At 33.6% G+C, this 19,466-nt stretch overlaps 1 protein-coding gene across 1 annotated transcript; it reads left to right on the top strand.

The window, feature by feature from the left end:
* Window positions 1–375: 375 nt before the first annotated feature.
* Window positions 376–13,843, top strand: LOC114742990 (uncharacterized). Its single transcript, XM_028931245.1, has 4 exons — window positions 376–405; window positions 11,073–11,835; window positions 12,469–13,079; window positions 13,625–13,843. Exons 2-4 carry the CDS (start codon window positions 11,470–11,472, stop codon window positions 13,698–13,700), a joined length of 1,053 nt encoding a protein of 350 aa, XP_028787078.1. The 5' UTR covers window positions 376–405; window positions 11,073–11,469; the 3' UTR covers window positions 13,701–13,843.
* Window positions 13,844–19,466: the final 5,623 nt, after the last annotated feature.

Genomic DNA, 19,466 nt, shown 5'->3' with positions numbered 1-19,466 from the left:
CATCATCATCTTCGTGAGCGAGAGGTGGGTAGTGGCGGAAAAAGAAAAAAAGCAAGGTGAGCAAAATATGACGCGAGGGGTGCTTGGCAGCGACTCGACGGCATTATTTATCTTCCTTCTTGAACCAGAAGACGCGAGGAGAGAGGTAGACGGCGAATTCCTCCTTTCCATCCATCATCATCGACCGCTTTGTTCCTTCTCCTTAGCACGACAGAGCCAGCGATGAGCAGAGGTAGAAACCAGAGAGCTGGATGGCGTTATCCTTCATCAACTCTTCACCATGTTCTCCCAACATGAACAGTGTTCTTCCATGGAATCCTATAGCAAAGTTCTGAACATGGCAGCATTTTTCATGGCTAATTGTGGCTATAATTTCATGATTATCTAATTCAACAACAATGACACGTGCTCGGATGAGTTTTAGTTACTTTAATTTTCTATCCAATAATTGTTTAACAATTCCTAGGTCTTAGGATAGTTATTCTGATTATTGAAAATTTTGTATTGTTTAATCTGATTATATTTGGAGATTATTGTGGCTGGATTATTGTTTAGCATTTGATATTAGGTTGTTATAGCTCTAATTTCAATTATAATGTTGTGGTTATGACATTTGCATTGATTTTGAAATTAATATATTGTGATTTTTTGAGGTCTTTAATTCTGTTGTTTTGGATTTAAAAGTTTTAATTAAGTATTAGTTTTTGGCATCCTTAATTCTATTTTACTATTCTGGTTGCAGTTAGTAATTTAGAATTTTGAAAAATATTTTGTGACAATTCAAGGTGGCTCGGTTGCTGGATTAAAAGCTTAATTAGAATTTTTAATTTATTGTTTTAATTCCCGTATCTTTTGGAGTGAGGATTGCCTATGTTGTTGAATTAGAAGATTGATTATTATCATTGTTATTAGTGTGTTTTATTTTTACTTCTTTCATCGCCATTCATTTTAATCATTTTTATATAAAAATAAAAATATTTTAATTTCAATTTGATTCATAGTATTTAATTAGCAATTCATCAAAATCAAAAATCCTTTTTATAGTTTAAGTTACTTGCATTCATTTACTAGAATTTTTTTTCCTGGCTCCTCAAAGTGAATACGATTCGGATTGTGCACTATATTACATTATTTCAGTTAATTTTTGGAGTAACCCCAAAGCGACAAATTAAGGGTATTATTTCAAGTGGCGCCCTTGCCGGGAAGCCAAGAAATTGGTTCCCTAGTAATAAGTGTCAAGTAACCTTAATTGGGGTTCATTTGTTGAGCCTTTTTAGTTTTCATTTTGTCAGTTTTTTTTTTGCATTTTTTTAGTAGTTTGCATTTGTTTCTTTTGATTTTTCATAGCATTTCTTTCATTTGCATAAAAAAAATTTCAAAAATACAACTAAATGTCTTGATTTTTCATTCATTTGCATTTTAGTTGGTATTGCATAGTTTTAGCATTTAGCATCATATAATTGCATTGAAAACTTAAAAAAAAAAAAGAAGAGAAGAGAAGCATATAGGTTCTTTCATTCATTGCACTTTTCATTTTCATTTTCATTTTACCTCTTGCATTTTCATTCTCATACATATACACTTGCATTGCACTACATTCATCTGTTTTTTTTTTCTTAATTGCTTCTAGTTGGTTGATTGTTTATACCAAGAAGGGGTAGGTCTAAAACTCTAGTTCCTTCCAATCCTGAGCTTCAAAGTTTTTTAAGGGAAGTTAGACAAGATCAAAGGGTAGAAATGACTAGTAAGGTTGAACTAGACAATTTAACCAGTCTAGATTTGGTGATTGACTTAGGTGACATAATGGAAACTATTAATAATTCTAACGATAACAACAATGGTGGTAATGACAAAAGGGGCAATGGACCTAATGGTGAACATGATAGAGTAGGAGAGAATAATGGAGGTAACCCTAGAAGAAGAACCATTAGGGAAGCCACTACTTTTGATGCAAATTATGATCCTTTTAATGTTGCATGCCTAATATTGATGTCGATTTTGAGATTAAAGGTCTACTGCTTAATTATTTGCCTTAATTCTATGGTTTGACAGGTGAGGACTCGTAGAATCATCTGAAATCTCTCTCTATGGTATGTTCTAGCATGAAGCTGATCGGGGCTAGTTTGGATGAGATTCTTTGGATGGTATTCCACTTGTCTTTGGAGGACAAAGCGCAAGAATGGTACATGGCTTGCCTAGACATATGGCAGATGCCTACCATAACTGGAACAACCTTAGAAAAGCATTCTTGGATAAGTATTTCTCTACTGCCCGGACTTCCACATTGAGAACAGAGATCTACTCTGCAAAGCAAGACTATGATGAGTCACTTTATGATTACTAGAACCGTTTTCAAGACTTGCTTTCTAGATGTCCACACTATCAAATTCCAGATGAGCAGTTAGTCTAATACTTTTATGATGGACTTAAGATCCAAGACAAGGGGATGTTGGATGCTGCTTCTGGAGTTCTCTCATTGATTTAACTGCTGAGGAGGCATGGGAACTTATCAAGAAAATGGCCTTGAACCATCAACAGTATAACATCAGGGAGTCTAAAAATATCACTACAATGCATACTAATCCTTCTTCAATCCACATTCCTCAATTGGACACATTAACTTCTTAAATTGCTACTTTGACTACATAGTTGAATAAGCTTGCATCTCACACTCCCTCTGTTAACACTTGGAATCCTAATTCTATGGAGATGACTGCACCTAGTTGTGAGCATTGTAACTCTGTTATACACATCTCTGCTACTTGCCCTCATAGATATGAGGAAGTTTCCGCCATATATCAAGGAAGGGCCAATCAATCTAAGCAATGAAACCCATACTCAAATACATATAGTGAAGGGTGAAAAGCTCATCCAAATTTTTGATGGGGAGGAGGTGATAATAGGCAAGTTCAAGAAGGGTTTCAAGGGAATATGGTTCCTCAAGGGCAATCTTACTATGGAGGGTTACAAGGAGAATCCTCTAGAGTCATGTCTACTCCACAGCAACCACAGTCTAAGGATGATAAGCAGTTCTCTCGAATACTCAAGGGCTTCAAGGCAATGACTGAGCATATATCTAAGTCTGAAGCTAAATATGAAGCTAGATTTGCAGCCCTAGAAAATAGGATAGAGCAGTGGGAAACCAGAACCTGTAATTTGACTTCTTATGTTACTAAGTTGTTAAACGGTATGAGTGAACAGCAAGCTAAGGCTAGTGGTTCAATGTTTTCCAACACGGTAATAAATCTTAAATCTTTGAATGCGATCACGTTGAGAAGCGGTAAGGAAATTGGTGCTAAGAAAGTGCAATCCAAAGAAGATGAAGAGGATGAAGAACTGGTTGACGAAGAGATAGAAGTTGAGTCTCCTCCTTATAAAATCACTCAAGACATTCTCAAGGCCACTCAAGAGACCTCCATTTAATCCAAAGGGCCAATAGAAAGAAGATCACCTTCCAAAGGTGATGAGGTAAATATTTATGACTTGCCTTTTCCTCATTCCTATCTCATGAGTAAGAAAGTAATTGAAAAGTAAGATAACGAAGAGTTTTTTGAAATGTTTAGCAAACTTGAGGGTAATGTGCCACTACTTGATTTGATTAAAAAGATGCCTAAATGTGCTAAGTTTCTGAAAGACCTTTGTACAAACAAGAGGAAGTATAGGCATAGTGAGAGAATCCAACTGGGATCTAGTGTTAGTGCTATCTTCAAGCCACAACTACCTATTAAATGTAAAGACTCGGGTTCCTATACTATTCCCTGTACCATAGGCAAAACCAACATTTCACATGTCTTACTAGACTTAGGTGCAGCCATAAATATTATGCCTACCTCTATTTATGAGAGTTTGGGTATTCATGTCTTAAAAGACACTAGTGTTATACTAGGTCTAGTTGATAGGACTGTGAGACACTCTAGGGGCTTTCTTGAGGATGTTCTTGTGCAAGTGAAGGGTCTTGTGTTCCCAGCTGACTTCTATGTGCTAGATATGACTAATGAGATTAAAGCTGATAGCACTTTGATGCTAGGAAGACCTTTTCTTAGAATAGCCCAAACCATAATTAATGTGAAAGATGGGGTCATTACCATGGGCTTTGAGGACCAACAGATTACCTTCAACATTTTTGATACTACGAGTCAAGGTTATGCAGATTGCTCTTACTTGGGTGTTAATTTGATTGATTGTGCTATGAATGATGTTGATGATTTGCGTGAATCTTTAATGCATGAACATGACTGATATGATGATATTGTTGAGCATGATGATGCATTTACTTGTTTATCTACCCCTTATTCTTTTTTTTTTTTTGCTCATGTTATGGTAACGTGGTATGTGTTAACTATTTAGAAGTTGATCACCTCCTTTCCATCTCTCATGATTTTGATGCATCATCTTGTCTTAATCGTGATTATACTTTCAACATTACACTTGATGATAGCCTTGAGAAAGGTGAGCTAGTTGATTTTGCAGGTACTAATGATAAAGGAGCTGTTACATAAGCTACACCGGTAGCTTCTCCTTTGAGTGGTGCTGGAACATTAGAAAAGACTAGCAACAAGCTTGCTACTGACTTAGTCACTTCTAATCCCACTCTTCCTTGTAATTTATTCAATGTTTCTATTGATAAAATTGATATCGATCCTCTTTTTTGCAGGTTATCTAAGAATGGTACTGAGTTGGGAAGTGGAGGACATACACATCATGATGAGCTCATATCTCCTTCCCCAAGCCACATGGATGTGCCGCTTGTATTAAATGCACTTGACATAAAATAATTAGTTCCTTCTGTTGTGCAACTTCCTAATTTAGAATTGAAACCCCTCCCCCTAATTTGAAATATGTCTTTCTTGTTGCTAATTCTAAATTATGTGTTATTACTTCCAGTTCTTTAAGTAGTTCTGAAGAAGAAAGACTGATTTCTGTGTTAGTCATAAAGGGACTATAGGATGGTCTTTAGGGGACATTCCAGGGATTAATCCCTTAGTTTGCACACATAAGATCCTTTTAAATGAAGGGTCCAAGCCAGTTAGGCAACCACAGAAGAGACTGAATCATCTCATTTTGGATGTGGTTAAGATGGAAGTATCTTAGTTACTGAGTGCTGGGATCATCTATCCTATGTCAGATAGCGAACGGGTCAGTCCGGTACAAGTAATATCAAAGAAGAGCGGTATCATAGTAGTAAGAAATGAAAATGAATTGATTCCAACTAGGGTTCAAAATGCTTGGAAAGTATGTATAGATTATAGGAAGTTGAATGATGCCACGAGAAAGGACCACTTTCCTTTACCTTTTATAGACTAGATGTTGGAGAGAATTTCAGGGAAATCTCACTCTTATTTTCTAAACATTTTTTCTGGCTATTTTCAAGTGCCCATTGCTCCTGAAGATCAGGACAAAACTACCTTTACATGCCCTTTTGGTACTTTGCTTATCAAAAGATGCCATTTGGGTTGTGTAACACTCGAGGCACTTTTCAAGTATGCATGATGGTGATATTTAGTGATCTTCTAGAGCAGAACATGGAGGTTTTTATGGATGACTTCACTGTTTATGGTGAGAGTTTTGAGGAGTGCTTGAACAGCCTAGAGCAGGCTCTTGAGAGGTGTATTGACAAGAAATTGGTTTTGAACTTTGGAAAGTGTCATTTCATGTTTGATAGAGGGATAGTCTTAGGTCACCTCATCTCCTAAAAGAATATTGAGGTTGATAGGGCCAAAATTAAAGTTATTTCATCCCTTTCTTATCCCACTTGTTTAAAGGACTTAAGGTCTTTCTTAGGCCATGTAGGTTTCTATCGATGCTTTATTAAGGATTTTAGTAAAGTTGCATTGCCTCTTCTACCTTGTTAAAAAAGGATGCTGAATTTAAATTTGATGACAAGTGTAGACATGCATTTTATACTTTGAAATCTATGCTTGTTTCACTTCCTATTCTCACTGCACCTAACTAGAATTTATATTTTGAGTTGTCTTATGATACTTCTAACTTTGTAGTAGGTGCCATGCTTGGACAGAAGGTGGAGAAACAATCTAGAGTCATCGTATATGCCTCCAAGACGCTTAATTCTGCTTAAGTCAATTATACCACTACAGAGAAGGAACTATTTGCCATTATTTTTGCTTTGGATAAGTTTTGACAATATCTAATAAACTCTCAAGTGGTTGTTTTTACAGATCATGCAGCAATTCGGTACCTATTTAAGAAGCCTTAGTCTAAACCTAGACTGCTAAGATGGGCTTTGCTGCTATAGGAGTTTAATATCAAGATCAAAGATAAAGTTAGAGCAAAGAATCATGTAGCTGACCACCTTAGTCGGTTACCTGAAGGCACACAGGGAGTTGATTCTTTTGATCTTGTTATTTACTTATTTCCTAATTCTACACTTTTTGCCTTAGCTATTCATGAGCCTCAGTACTCTAATATAGTTAATTATCTTATCACTAACCTTGTGCCTCCTTCTATGTCTAAATTTCATATTGATAAGCTGAAGAGGGAGGCGAGATACTATATCTGGGATGCTCTAATCCTATGGAAGCAATGCAAAGACCAGATCATCAGACACTGTGTTCCAAACAATAAGATCCACTTTATCTTTACTTTTGCACATTCTTTATCTTGTGGGGGCATTTTAGTGCTAATGGGACTGCTAGGAGGATTTTAGAGTGTGGTTTTTATTGGTCTTCTCTATTTAACGATGCTTATTCTTTCTGCAAGTCTTGTGATAAGTGTCAAAGGTTTGGGAGTTTGGGTAGGAAGCATGAAATGCCTTTAAGACCTATGCATTTTTGTGAAATCTTTGATATATGGGGCATGAACTTTATGGGTCCCTTCCCTTCATCTTTTGGGTTTTCATACATGTTACTTGCAGTAGATTATGTGTCTTGATGGGTAGAGGCAGTGCCAACTAGAAAAGATGATGCTTCAACTGTTGCCAAGTTTTTACGTTCTCATATCTTTTGCAGGTGTGACATTCCAAGAGCAATCATCAGTGACCAAGGAACACACTTTTGCAATAGGACCATCAAGTCTTTATTGGCTAAACATGGAGTCAATCGCAAGCTTGCCACCCCTTATCACCCTCAAATGAATGGGTTAATTGAAGTCTCTAACCGAGAAGTAAAGCAAATACTTGAGAAGATCGTGAAACCATCTCGCAAGGATTGGAGTAAAAGGCTTGAGGAAGCTCTTTAGGCTTACAGGACTGCCTACAAGACCCCCATAGGCATGTCTCCCTTCCGGTTGCTCTATGGCAAGGCTTGCCATCTACTTATGGCGATTGAGCACAAATCTTATTGGGCAATCAAGGCATGTGATGTAGATCTCGAATCTTCACTTGTTAATCAGAAGATGCAACTCCAAGAACTTGAAGAAATGAGACTTGAGTCCTATGACAATGCCAGAATCTACAAAGACAAGCTGAAGATGATTCATGATAAACAGATTCTGAAGAAGCAGTTTCATGAAGGTGACAAGGTTCCAAAGTTTAAATCCGGTTGAAGCTAATGCCCAAGAAGTTTGTCATCAAGTGAGAAGGTCTGTTTAGAGTTACTAAAGTATATCCCTTTGGCGCAATAGAGCTCGTAGATAAGAAGACTGATATAACTTCACAAGTTAATGGCCATATGTTAAAGCACTACCACGAGGATCAAAGACCTCCTTGATTACACGGTTATTCCCTTCCACCCTCCTCTTTTACTTTCTGTTGTATTGTTGGTAATATCTGTTTATTGAGATAGTTAGGAGTAAGTATGGTGGAGGGAACTTTTCCACTCATTGTAGTTGTAGCTTTTTATTTCTATTGAGTAGTTTTTTGTTTTGTTTCCTCTTGATTCTACCATCTCTTTTGATCACTTGATTTATACTTGTGCATTTTCATTTCACATTATCTTATCCTATCTCTCTCTTCTCTTATCTTTGTGATAGTGACGTGTTATGCTTTGATTTTAAATTGGACTTCACAACTTCCACTTCACCTGAGAGTTTAGATTAAGATAATGTTATTTTTCTTACATTGAGGACAATGTATTGATCAAGTGTGGGGAAGGGATTGTTGTTGAGTTGTTAAGTTGATTTTAAAAAAAACAAACAAACAAACAAACTTTGCCTTTGGATTTGCTCCTGTTTCCTAAGTATTGCTGCTATAATTGCTCTCTTCTTTGCCTTACTGGTTGATTTCTGAATTGCATTGCATGATTTGAGAGTAATTCTTGCTTAGGAATTTTGTTGTTGGTTTCTGTATCCTCCTATTTTCATTCGCCTCAGTGTTTTACACTGCTGTGCGAGTGAATTGCTATTTTCTCTATTGTTGACTTGACTTTTGTAATCCTTGGGCATCTTTTTTAAAATCCTTTTGCACAATGCTTGTGAATGTTACACGGCTGAGTTTGATTGCATTTGATTCAAGTGATTTCTGTTCTTAGTTAGTTAGCATAGTAAAATGCCTTTGGTGCAGTGTTATTAACCTTGTTTCATAACTTGACCTCAAGGAGGAAACATCTTGGAGAAAGCCTTGATGGAAGCATTTTTGAGCCATGTATTCTTTCTCATCTTGTGTGATCTTTATCTAGTTTTGGTTAACCTCTAGAGCTGTCTAGATTCTTTTTCAAAGCTCCATTAATACCTAGGTTTGTGAAGATGATAGGGGCATTCATTTCTAAACCCTTTACCAACACACAAGCTACTTTATTTAACCTTTGTTCACTTTTACTTTCATTTCGCTCATTGCTTTTTAGCAAGTGTTTTGTGTGAGTCACATTTGGTTTTTTTATTTTGAAAAGTACATCATTAAAGTCTATATCTCTGCCTTCTTGGGTTTGGATGCAAAAAAAAAAAAAGAGAGAAAAAAGAATACAAAAGAAGAAAAAAATAGAAAAAGGCAATAAAGAGAAGAAAATGTATAGAAAAAGCCAAAGAAAGAAAGTTATAGGGGGAAAAAAAGAGGAAATAAGTTGCAACAAAAGAATAAAATTTGAAATAAGGCATTCAATGGTGGTTTGAAAAGTAATGATTTCTATCTCAAAAGTTTAAGATCTGCACATTGGTATTCTTTCATAATTGTACTTTAGCTCACTTTGAGTTGATACTTTATTACTCATGCATTTTACTTGTTAATTCATTTTATTCATTTGGCTATGCTTTCCAACATTACAACCTTTCAAATCCTCTTGATCATGAGTCTAAGGTATGTTAGTGGTGGAGACGTTAGAATCTCTACAAGCTTATGGTAGGTACTAATCTATGTGAATTGAGTGAAATTTTTCTCATTTGAGAGATGAGTGAAACACTTGCACCCTATGTGAGCTTTAGTATGTTTCTCTTCCTTTATCTTGCTATGTTTCTTGTATTAGTTTCTTTGCACTGAAGTATTCTATGATTATTGATTGATTAGGAATAAAGGTTGCTTGAGTTAATTGCATATTCGTGCTTAGTTGGTTTTATGTTTGCTTATATTGAGTGTCTCTGTTGGATTTTTTTTTTATTGATGTTTTGCCCAGGAGTGCAAAAGGCTAAGTGTGAGGGAATTGACAAACTCAATTATTTTTATATATTTTTGATATCTTTTATATGGGTTTGTCAACTTAACTGGTCCTTTTTTGCCTTAATTGATGGTTAATTGATTTAATATGTTTTATTTTGAATTATTATTTTATAGGGACAAAGTTATCATATTTTGGTTTAATTATGATTAATTGATTTTTAAGGACAATTAATGCTACCTTATTCTTAAATTTTGATTGCAAATTTTTGAAAGATTTAAAAGTAAAAAAAATAAAAAAGAAAATAAATAAATAGATCATAAAAGGGGGCGAGCAAAACACAGGGTTTGGCTCCCACCCTAAAATTTGATATTCATCATCATCATCTTCGTGAGCAAGAGGTGGGTGGCGGCGGAAAAAGAAAAAAAAGAAGGTGAGCAAAAGACGACGCGAGGGGTGCTTGGCATCGACGCGACGGCATTATTCATCTTCCTTCTTGAACCAGAGGACGCGAGGAGAGAGGTAGACGGCGAATTCCTCCTTTCCATCCATCACCATTGACTTCTTTGTTCCTTCTCCTCAGCGTGACAGAGCCAGCGATGAGCAAAGGCGGAAACCAGGGAGCTGGACGGCGTCATCCTTCATCAACTCTTCACCATGTTCTCCCAACGTGAACAGTATTCTTCCATGGAATCCTGTACCAAAGTTCTGAACTTGGCAGCATTTTTCATGGCTAATCGTGGCTAGAGTTTCATGATTCTCTAATTCAACAATAATGGTAGGAGCTCGGATCATCAAAGGAAGAGTTTTAGTTACTTTAATTTCCTATCCAATAATTGTTTAATAATTCCTAGATCTTAGGATAGTTATTCTGATTGTTGAAAAATTTGTGTTGTTTAATTTGATTATATTTGGAGATTATTGTGATTGGATTATTGTTTAGCATTTGACATTAGGTTGTTATAGTTTTAATTTCAATTATAATGTTGTGGTTATGACATTTGCATTGATTTTGGAGTTAATATATTGTGATTTTCTATGGTAGCTTGGAATATTAGATTATATTGTCTTTTGCTAGCTTTAATTCTATTGTTTTAGATTTAAGAGTTTTAATTAAGCATTGGTTTTTAGCATCCTTAATTTAGGATTTTGAAAAATATTTTGTGATAATTCGAGATGGCTCGGTTGCTAGATTAAAAGCTTAACTAGAATTCTCAATCCATTGTTTTAATTCCTGTATCTTTTGGAGTGAGGATTGCATGCATTGTTGAATTGGAGGATTGATTATTATCATTATTATTTGTGTGTTTCATTTTTATTTCTTTCATCTCCATTGATTTTAATCATTTTTATATAAAAAAATAAAAAAATATTTTAATTTCAATTTGATTCATAGTATTTAATTAGCAATTCATCAAAATCAAAAATCCTTTTTATAGTTTAGCTTACTTGCATTCATTTACTAGGATTTAATTTTATTTTCGGCTCCTCAAAGTGAATACGACCCGGATTGTGCACTATATTACATTATTTCGGTTAATTTTTAGAGTAACCCCAAAGCAACAAATTGAGGGTATTATTTCATATATGCAGGGACTTGTAAGGGCGTATGTGTTGAAATACAACCAATTAAATAATAATGAGGCTCTCAATCTTCCGCTTTCTGTTCTGAATGTTGGAGAGCTTGATATTCGAAGTCTTGGAGTTGAACACAATTGGCGAGTGATTGGTGATGATGAGGAACAAGAAACCAACAACTCAGGAATGTTGAGATCAGAACAACAAATGCTGGGAGGTCTTGTTCCCATCCAAGTTTTGAGCTTTCAACATCTTCATTCCTTAATTAGAAGTAACTCACAATAAAAGGTTGAAGTTTTTGTTCTCAAGGAGCACACTTGTCAACACCAGCTCTGCCAAATTGGCTTCCCTAATCTTATCCGATTGTGAAGAACTGGAGGAAATAATTGCAGAAAATGAGGAACATCATATCATGTCCAGTGATGAAGTTCACTTCCCAGAACTTGGCGAGTTGAAGGTTGAGAGGTGCAACAAGCCCAAAAGACTCTTCTCTACGTCCACGAGTATTATTCTTCCACAACTATACTCTTTGTCTATAGCTGAGGCTAATCAACTGGAGGTGATTTTTAGACACAGCAGCGAAGGTGATGCGAACTACAGTGAGGCAATTGTGCTTTGCAGCTTGAGGACAGTAGAGCTAACGAATTTGCCAAATTTCATTAGTGTTCGTCAAGGGTTGCAGATTCAGGTGCAGCTAAGCAGCATCAGCATATGGAGCTACCCAAAATTTGTGGATTTAACTTTGGGAAGGGCTCTTCAACAATTGGGAACAGTATCGGTATGAATGAATATTCCATATCATCTTGATTTAGAGTTTTCAAAATTAGATGGAATATATGTTATTAGAACCATCATATATATCATTGTGGTAGTTATATAAACTACAAAGAGATTTTCAAGGACGTGAAGAAGGAAAAAAAAATACTTGATGCACGGACACAAATAAATTTTCTTTCAATTTCAGATCACAATGGATGAAACTATATGGAACATATGTGTGTGTGTTGTGAGACTTCATTTCACCTTCTTTTAATATTTATTAAATATATTCTTTTAAAATTTTGCATATCAAAATTGTGACTACGAAATTTCACCCCAAAAAAATGGCAGTGAAAGAATAATTGCGTGCATGGCGATTCGCAAACTATTTTAATTAAAAAAAAAATATTTTATAGGAAATTAAAATAAATCAATTATAAATTGATTTTTTTTGGGCTTGTAACCATACACTGATTATATATAAACATTTGTACATCAGTAAGAGCAAGGAGTTTGCTTGTTATGCTTACAATGTATCCTTTTTTTTTTTTAAATCCAAGTTTTAAAAAAGAAACTTTGAATGCTCTAAATTTGATTGATGTGAATAAATTTGTCCTTTGTTTAAAAAAAATTGAAATTGCAATTGCTGCAGGTCTCAACCGAAGATTCAAATATTCAAACTTCATCAAATGGAGAAAAAGAATTGGCAGTAAATGAAGAAATAGGGACAGTGGTGATCTCAGGAGCAGAGTACTTGTATCTGAAGGATTCAATGAATCTCAAATCTGTATGGGAGGGTCCCGGTTTCATGGTCTTCCAAAATCTTAAGAGTTTATCTGTGAATAAATGTACAAAATTAAAGTATATGTTCCCAACCACTGTGATCAGAAGCCTACCATGTTTGTGGTCTCTAAGCATCAAAGAATGTGAAGAGACGGAGAAAATGATGTCATCAGAAGAAGAGCATCACTACTTTCCAAATGCATCCTCCTCTCCTTCCTTCTGCCTCCCACAACTTCAATATCTTGAAGTCACGAGATGCAGAAAGTTGAAATGGCTCTTCCCCTCTCTGCCCTGTACTCGCCATCTTTCGCAGTTGGATTGTTTGTGGATTGATAAGCGCTCTGAACTAAAGGGACTTGTTAATTGCAAGCTCAATATTCAGGAGGAAGGGTTTTACAGCAACATACTTCCAAACCTGACATATCCATTTATTAGCGATTGCCTCATCTTCTCCAAAACCATACTCGCGGTTCTTCAAAGGTACGCACATTTGACAAATCCATGTTTTTTTTCCTTTTCGAATTTCTTCTTTTTCTTTTTGCTGGTGTTACATTTTTTGATGCCGCACAATTGGAAATTCTGGCATGGCACACCATATAAAGTTTTGTGTCTTTTGAATTTTGAATTTATTTATAAAAAGAATTACAGTAAAGGGTAAAATTCACAAATTAATTATTTAGAATGCTTTTAATATTTACAACTCACACAATGCAGGTTCACGACATAATACAAGCTTACAACTAATAAGAACATATTTAACGTTATTTACTACTCAAATGACACAAATATACGGCTGCATTAATGAGAATTATTGTCATCAGATTCTTCCTTAGCTTAGTTATATACTGTCTCCTCCGGGATCTATCCATTTTCTTCTCAGAGAGATGTAATTGATGTACACATTTTGGAAGAACTGCTGGATGAAACATTTTGTTTTTCTTTGTTTTTGGACACATGCCGCATGTTTTCCTCAGATCTATTGTTTACTCTGCTAAATATATCTCATTTTTCTCATAATTGTGCAGTCACGCAGTGAAAATACGAAGTCATCATGATTGTCGTGTTGATGATGATGGTGACGGTGATGGTGATGGCTTATAATTTGTACAGTCTGCTTCATTTGAATGATGGCGGCATGCGATCAACATTGCAGAAGGCATTCATTTGTCTCATTTTTATTTAAATACTTTGATTTGTTGTCTACACACAAAAATACTACTTGCTCAAGTTTCAATTAACACTTTTGCCAATAGACGAATGACCATTCATTCACTTTCAGTAGTGCAATATTTTTTGTGGCGCAAAATTTATGAATTTTTATGAATAGTTTTTTTTCCTCAAAGTACTAGTACTTTTTGTAAAATATTAATATGTTGCGTATAAAAATTTACAGAGTATCAATATTTTTTATATATGTGATAAAATTTATCACATCCTTCTCGTCAATAAAGTGTTTAATGGAGGATTTTTCATAATTTTTCCCAAGGAAAAGTAGAGCTAGTCTAACCCGTCAAAAATGGCAAATTAGCCAACCTGCTAATAAATAACTCTTTTCAACCCATATTGCTAGACCTATAACTAGTAATGGGTTAGCCCGCCAACCTATAAGTCAACTGGCATTTGTTTTTTTTATTTTTTCAATTTTATTAATTATCATAATTATATTATTATATTTTATATCTTATCTAAAAATTTAAAAATACCAACATCATTTATTGATGTTTTAACTCAAGTATTTAAAGGAAAAACAAAAATTTTTATTATACTTTATTTATACTGAATAAAGAAATTTTAAAAAATAGAAAATATTTTAAAAAAATATATATAAATAATTGTGGACAGGTTGGCTAGTTAGCCCACCAACTCCCATAAAGAGTTAAGGTTGGTTAAAAACCAGCCCACCATCACACATACCTTTTTAACTTGTAGTGCCCATATTACCACTCCTAAGGAAAAGCTACCGTTTTGAGAAAATTTTGAATCAATTTGGACATAATGAATTAATGTCACTTATTAGATCCTTAAATTACTAGTAAAAGTTAAGGTGTACACTTGTCTCTAAATTATTCTTTCAAAGTAATTATTAAAAATATCAAATAATTTTATTTATCAATAAAAAATGTAACTGTTATCATTCAAAAAAACATTCACTTTAAAAAATAATTATGTTGCGATGCGGAAAAATCATCTTTGGAATTATATATATTAACATTTATACCCCTTATTTTCATATAATATTAAGTTTAAAACATCAATTTAAGATTTTAAATTAAATTACAAAAATTGAAAACACGAAAAATAAATCGTTATGATAATCATAAGATCAACAAATTATATAAAAAATAAATAAAATAATTAATATTAAAAATTTAAAAAAAAATGTATATATTTGAGCTAGGCTAAACTCACCCTCGTGCCAGCCCAAATAGTAAATGAATATGCTTGGGCTAGACGGCATTATCACATCAATGTATTACGCCGGGAGCCGTCTGAGATGGAAAACGTTAATGGATGGTAGAGACGGATTGTATGTGAAGATGAATCTTAATTACTAATCCCTTAACTACCTCAACATTGTCACCTCTCCAATGTTGACATCCCTCTTCCCTATCTCTGGTGCTTGCACTTTGCGATCGCTAGAACAACTCGCAATAAATGAATGTCATGAATTGAAGCATGTAATCGAGAGAGAGGATGGTATTGTTGACGCGTAGGAATGGGAAATTCTGTCTGTGTGGAATTGTAACCAATTAGAATCTATTTGCCCAAGCTTTTGTGTTCAAGGTTTTACACAATTAAAATCTTTATTCATAAAAGATGCTCCTCAGTTGAAATTTGTATTTGGTGAAGCAACATCAATACGTGATGGAATGGAGACTAGGATAGTGCTTCCATTTTAGAAAATTTCAGATTAGAAAACCTCCCAAATCTAGTCAGAATTTGTCCAGAGAGCTATCATCTATTGTGGCCATCTCTAATGAAAGCAGGATGTACAAACTGTCCAAAGATAGAATACTTCATTTGATTCTCTCATTATTGGTTCAGAACTATAGGCAACCACGTCAAAATATGGTATGCGTTTACTCTTTGATGCTTCCATTTGATTTTCATAATATGTTGAAGAATACAGAGAATTAGTAGTTTTCTAAATATCTTAGTTCATGTAATTTTTTGAGGTATGCATGAAAATAACAAGTAGGATTATCAAAAGATCGCCTTACTTCAATAATACATCTTTATGCCCTTTGAATTTTTTATAGATGTATTTGAAAATAAGCAATCAAGGAGGTCGATAAATCCCTATCTTATTAATTTTTTATCTCTTATTATGAGATTTTTTTGGGCATAATTAATTGTTAAAATACATATTTGGATCACAAGGCTATTTTGAAAATTAAACGGATTAAATGCTATATTTTGCTAATAACTATGCATCTTAAAAATTTTCTATTTATCTGGACATATGATCCTACCTTTAGTTTGAGTTCTATATTGGAATTAATTCTTAAAGTTTGATTGTTTTAATGGTTTCATTATGGGCTAGATTAAGTCGAGGTTTTGAGCCACACAACAGCCATAAGTTTGGATTGGATTGTGCAATTTAAGTGTTTTCATATGTTAATATATACTTTTAGTCTGAGTTCTATATTGGAATTAATTCTTAACGTTTGATTGCTTTAATGGTTTCATTATGGGCTAGATTAAGTCGAGGTTTTGAGCCACACAACGGCCATAAGTTTGGATTGGATTATGCAATTTAAGTGTTTTCATATGTTAAATACTCCTCCGGTCCTTAATATAGAACCCAATTCTTAAGTTAGTTTTGGTCTTAAATATAAGACTCATTTATCACATTTATCAGTTTTCTCTAAATTACCCCTATGGATACTCTCTCAACCATAATCAAGTATAAGAGGAAGAAGGGGTATTAAGAAAGATGATTATGGTATTTCATGAAAAATATGTCACTTTTCTTATAATTAACTAACTTACCTAACTTTTTTAATCTAATCAAATTAGTTAAATGGGTCTTATATTAAGGACCGGAGGAGTATATACGTTTAGTTTGAGTTCTATATTGGAATTAATTCTTAACGTTTGATTGTTGAATGAGTTAATTGTTTAGAGCTTGCTTGAGAAATATATTGATGCTTATGTTTGTATTGTAGTTGAGTTCTTTAATGTTGTCTGTTCTAGCATGTTAGGGCTAGATCATTCCATTGAATTGAACTCGCTAAAAGCAAAGAATTACATCTAACCCATCTCTCTATATTTTTCTTTTCAAATATTTATGCTTGCATTACCCTTTTGTCTCAATAAAACAATGAATTTTTATTTCCAAAATTACCCTCTTCTCTCAATTGTTTTGTCCTTTCACAAACAAGTATCTTGCACATCAGATTTAAGAGATAGATGTTTTGAGGAAAAAAAGAAGAATTCTAGAAGCTACCCCATAATCATACCAGACGTCGTCCTCAAGCCGCGATATACCTGAGGGAGTCATATGCCTCCGTTTCACCTTCCTCAGATGGTTCAATATATCCTCGGCCAGAGCTAATTTTGATAAATATAATCCCATTATGAGTTCGTGAGTAATGCCTTTGTCATTTTTCCCCCCAGTAACTCTGCAGTTTGATCCGAATTTTAGTTGCCATGTAAATCATCAAGTACAAAATATACATACATACACACATGTATATATTTATATATATATATATTAAAGTATACTTTCAGTCTCTTAATTTTATATAAAATTTTAATTTAATCATTAAAAATTTTTTTTTTTGGGGAATGAAAAGGAAAGATTACACTTGAAAGGAGAAAACAAAAGAGCTAGCGACTATGCTATGTCATCTCTAAGATGAGATAAATATTCGTTTGATTGATTCATTTTAAAAAGTATGTTTTAAAAACAATGATATTAAAATCTTGAATGTTAATATATTAATTTCAATTTTTGAAATTATCATAACTGTCACAAAAATCATTATTTAATGCTAATAATTTTAAGGCTAAGGAACTAAAAATATATTTTTCAAGGTTAGAAAGTCAAACTAAAAAGAAGAACCCAATGTATCCTTTTGCCTATATATGTCTGGTTGGATAATCTTACTGGCAACATCAATAAAGGATTCCATCCATTGTAATCTGATCTGAGACAAACAAATGTTACGTGAATGACAAAAAGGAGGGGAATACAATCACACAAGCTTCAGAATTACAGAGCACATATTTCTTAATATTACTCCCGGTTCTTAATATAAGAGCTAGTTTGGTTTTTAATTTAATTCTAAATATAAGATTCACGTTTATTTTGTTTCTCATATTTATCTATTTTCAAAGTAGTCCCTATAGGAGTTACACATCTTAAAAGCTTTATTAAATAGTACTTAGAAACATTACATTACATGTTAATATGCAATAAGACTGGCAATTATCAGTACACCCAACGCATATATCGAGGCCTAGTACGTGACGACAATCTTGCCAATAGAGAGAAAGATGGAAAAGACAAAAAAAGACAGGAGAAAAGGATATAGAATTAAAAATTTGGAGGCGTTGTCCCTATCATGGGGGATGTCTATATCTTTTTTATTATCTCTAATATCGTGTCTTGTCTTCATGATCTCACAATTATCTCATACTATTGTATAATTTGTAAATTCTATTGAAGTTGTAAAGTCATGTCTATAAATAGATGGTGTATATCATATATTAAATATCTTGAATGGAATGAGAAATACTCTTATCTTTTCTTGTCTCTAACTCTTTATTCTTCTTTACTTTTTCTTTAATTTTATAACAGTTCCGTTCATTTTCATTAAGTTTTGACAAGTAAAATACTGAACGGCACGGCGTGATAGATATACGGTAGATCAGCATATTACAAGATTCCTGTAATTTTGAATCTCTTCGTCAAATATTAAGAAAGTATATGACCACTGGGTGCTTAGAATATAACCTCGAAAAATGAGTAAATGCGATACACATTGAAGAATAAGGGTAATTTTGAGCGTTTATGACAAAGCAATATTAACTTAAAGGCAAATTAGTTAGTGCACAATTTAGAGATAGGTAAAATTTGTCAACAAACTCGGCCAACTATTGATGAGCGTCACTTCAAGTTGTAGGCAGCCACTTATCACTTTGTAAAACAAGTAAAGTGCAACAGAATAAAACAAGCAAGGCGATTGTTAACAACAAAAACAAGAGATCGTCAATAATTTTTTTTCTTTGGGAATAAACTGCTTATTGATAAACTCAACCACTTGTCAACAAACTTTCAATAATACTACCTTCGATATTTAATATAACAGTTAGTTTGACTTTTAATTTGATTTTAAATATAATATCTCAATCTACTTTGTCTTTGATATTCATCCATTTTTGCCAAAGTAGTCCTTATAACAGTTGTACATTTTAAAAGATCTATCAAATAGTAGTTTTAACTAATCTACATGATTGAAAAGGGTATTTTAAGAAAGACAACACTTAGTTATTACAAATAACTAACTTAACTAATTTTCTTAATATTTTCAAATTAGTCAACTAGGTCTTATATTAGGGACCATAAGTAGTATCAAGAAAGATGTGATTGTCCACAAAAATACATCATTGGAAAAAGAATGAATAAGATTAAGTTACGAAGACCTTGACTCTAACAAAGGCTTTTTTTTTTAAAACCTTTTTGATTTGCTCTGTTATGAATTCTTAACTTGGTTGAAAATTTCTAGACCAGATAGATCCATGTAACTCTTCAATCTTTTGTAGATTGATTTCATTCTTTAGCCTCATTCTTTCAATTAACTATATATTTTCATTTTTGCAAAACAATCTTCTCTATATTTTGTAATCATCAAAACATGA

This window comes from Neltuma alba, unplaced genomic scaffold (assembly GCF_004799145.2).
Source record: "Neltuma alba isolate B1F8T4 unplaced genomic scaffold, ASM479914v2 tig00000105_pilon, whole genome shotgun sequence".
Lineage (NCBI taxonomy): Eukaryota > Viridiplantae > Streptophyta > Magnoliopsida > Fabales > Fabaceae > Neltuma > Neltuma alba.
This window is presented reverse-complemented; position numbering and strand designations above follow the sequence as displayed.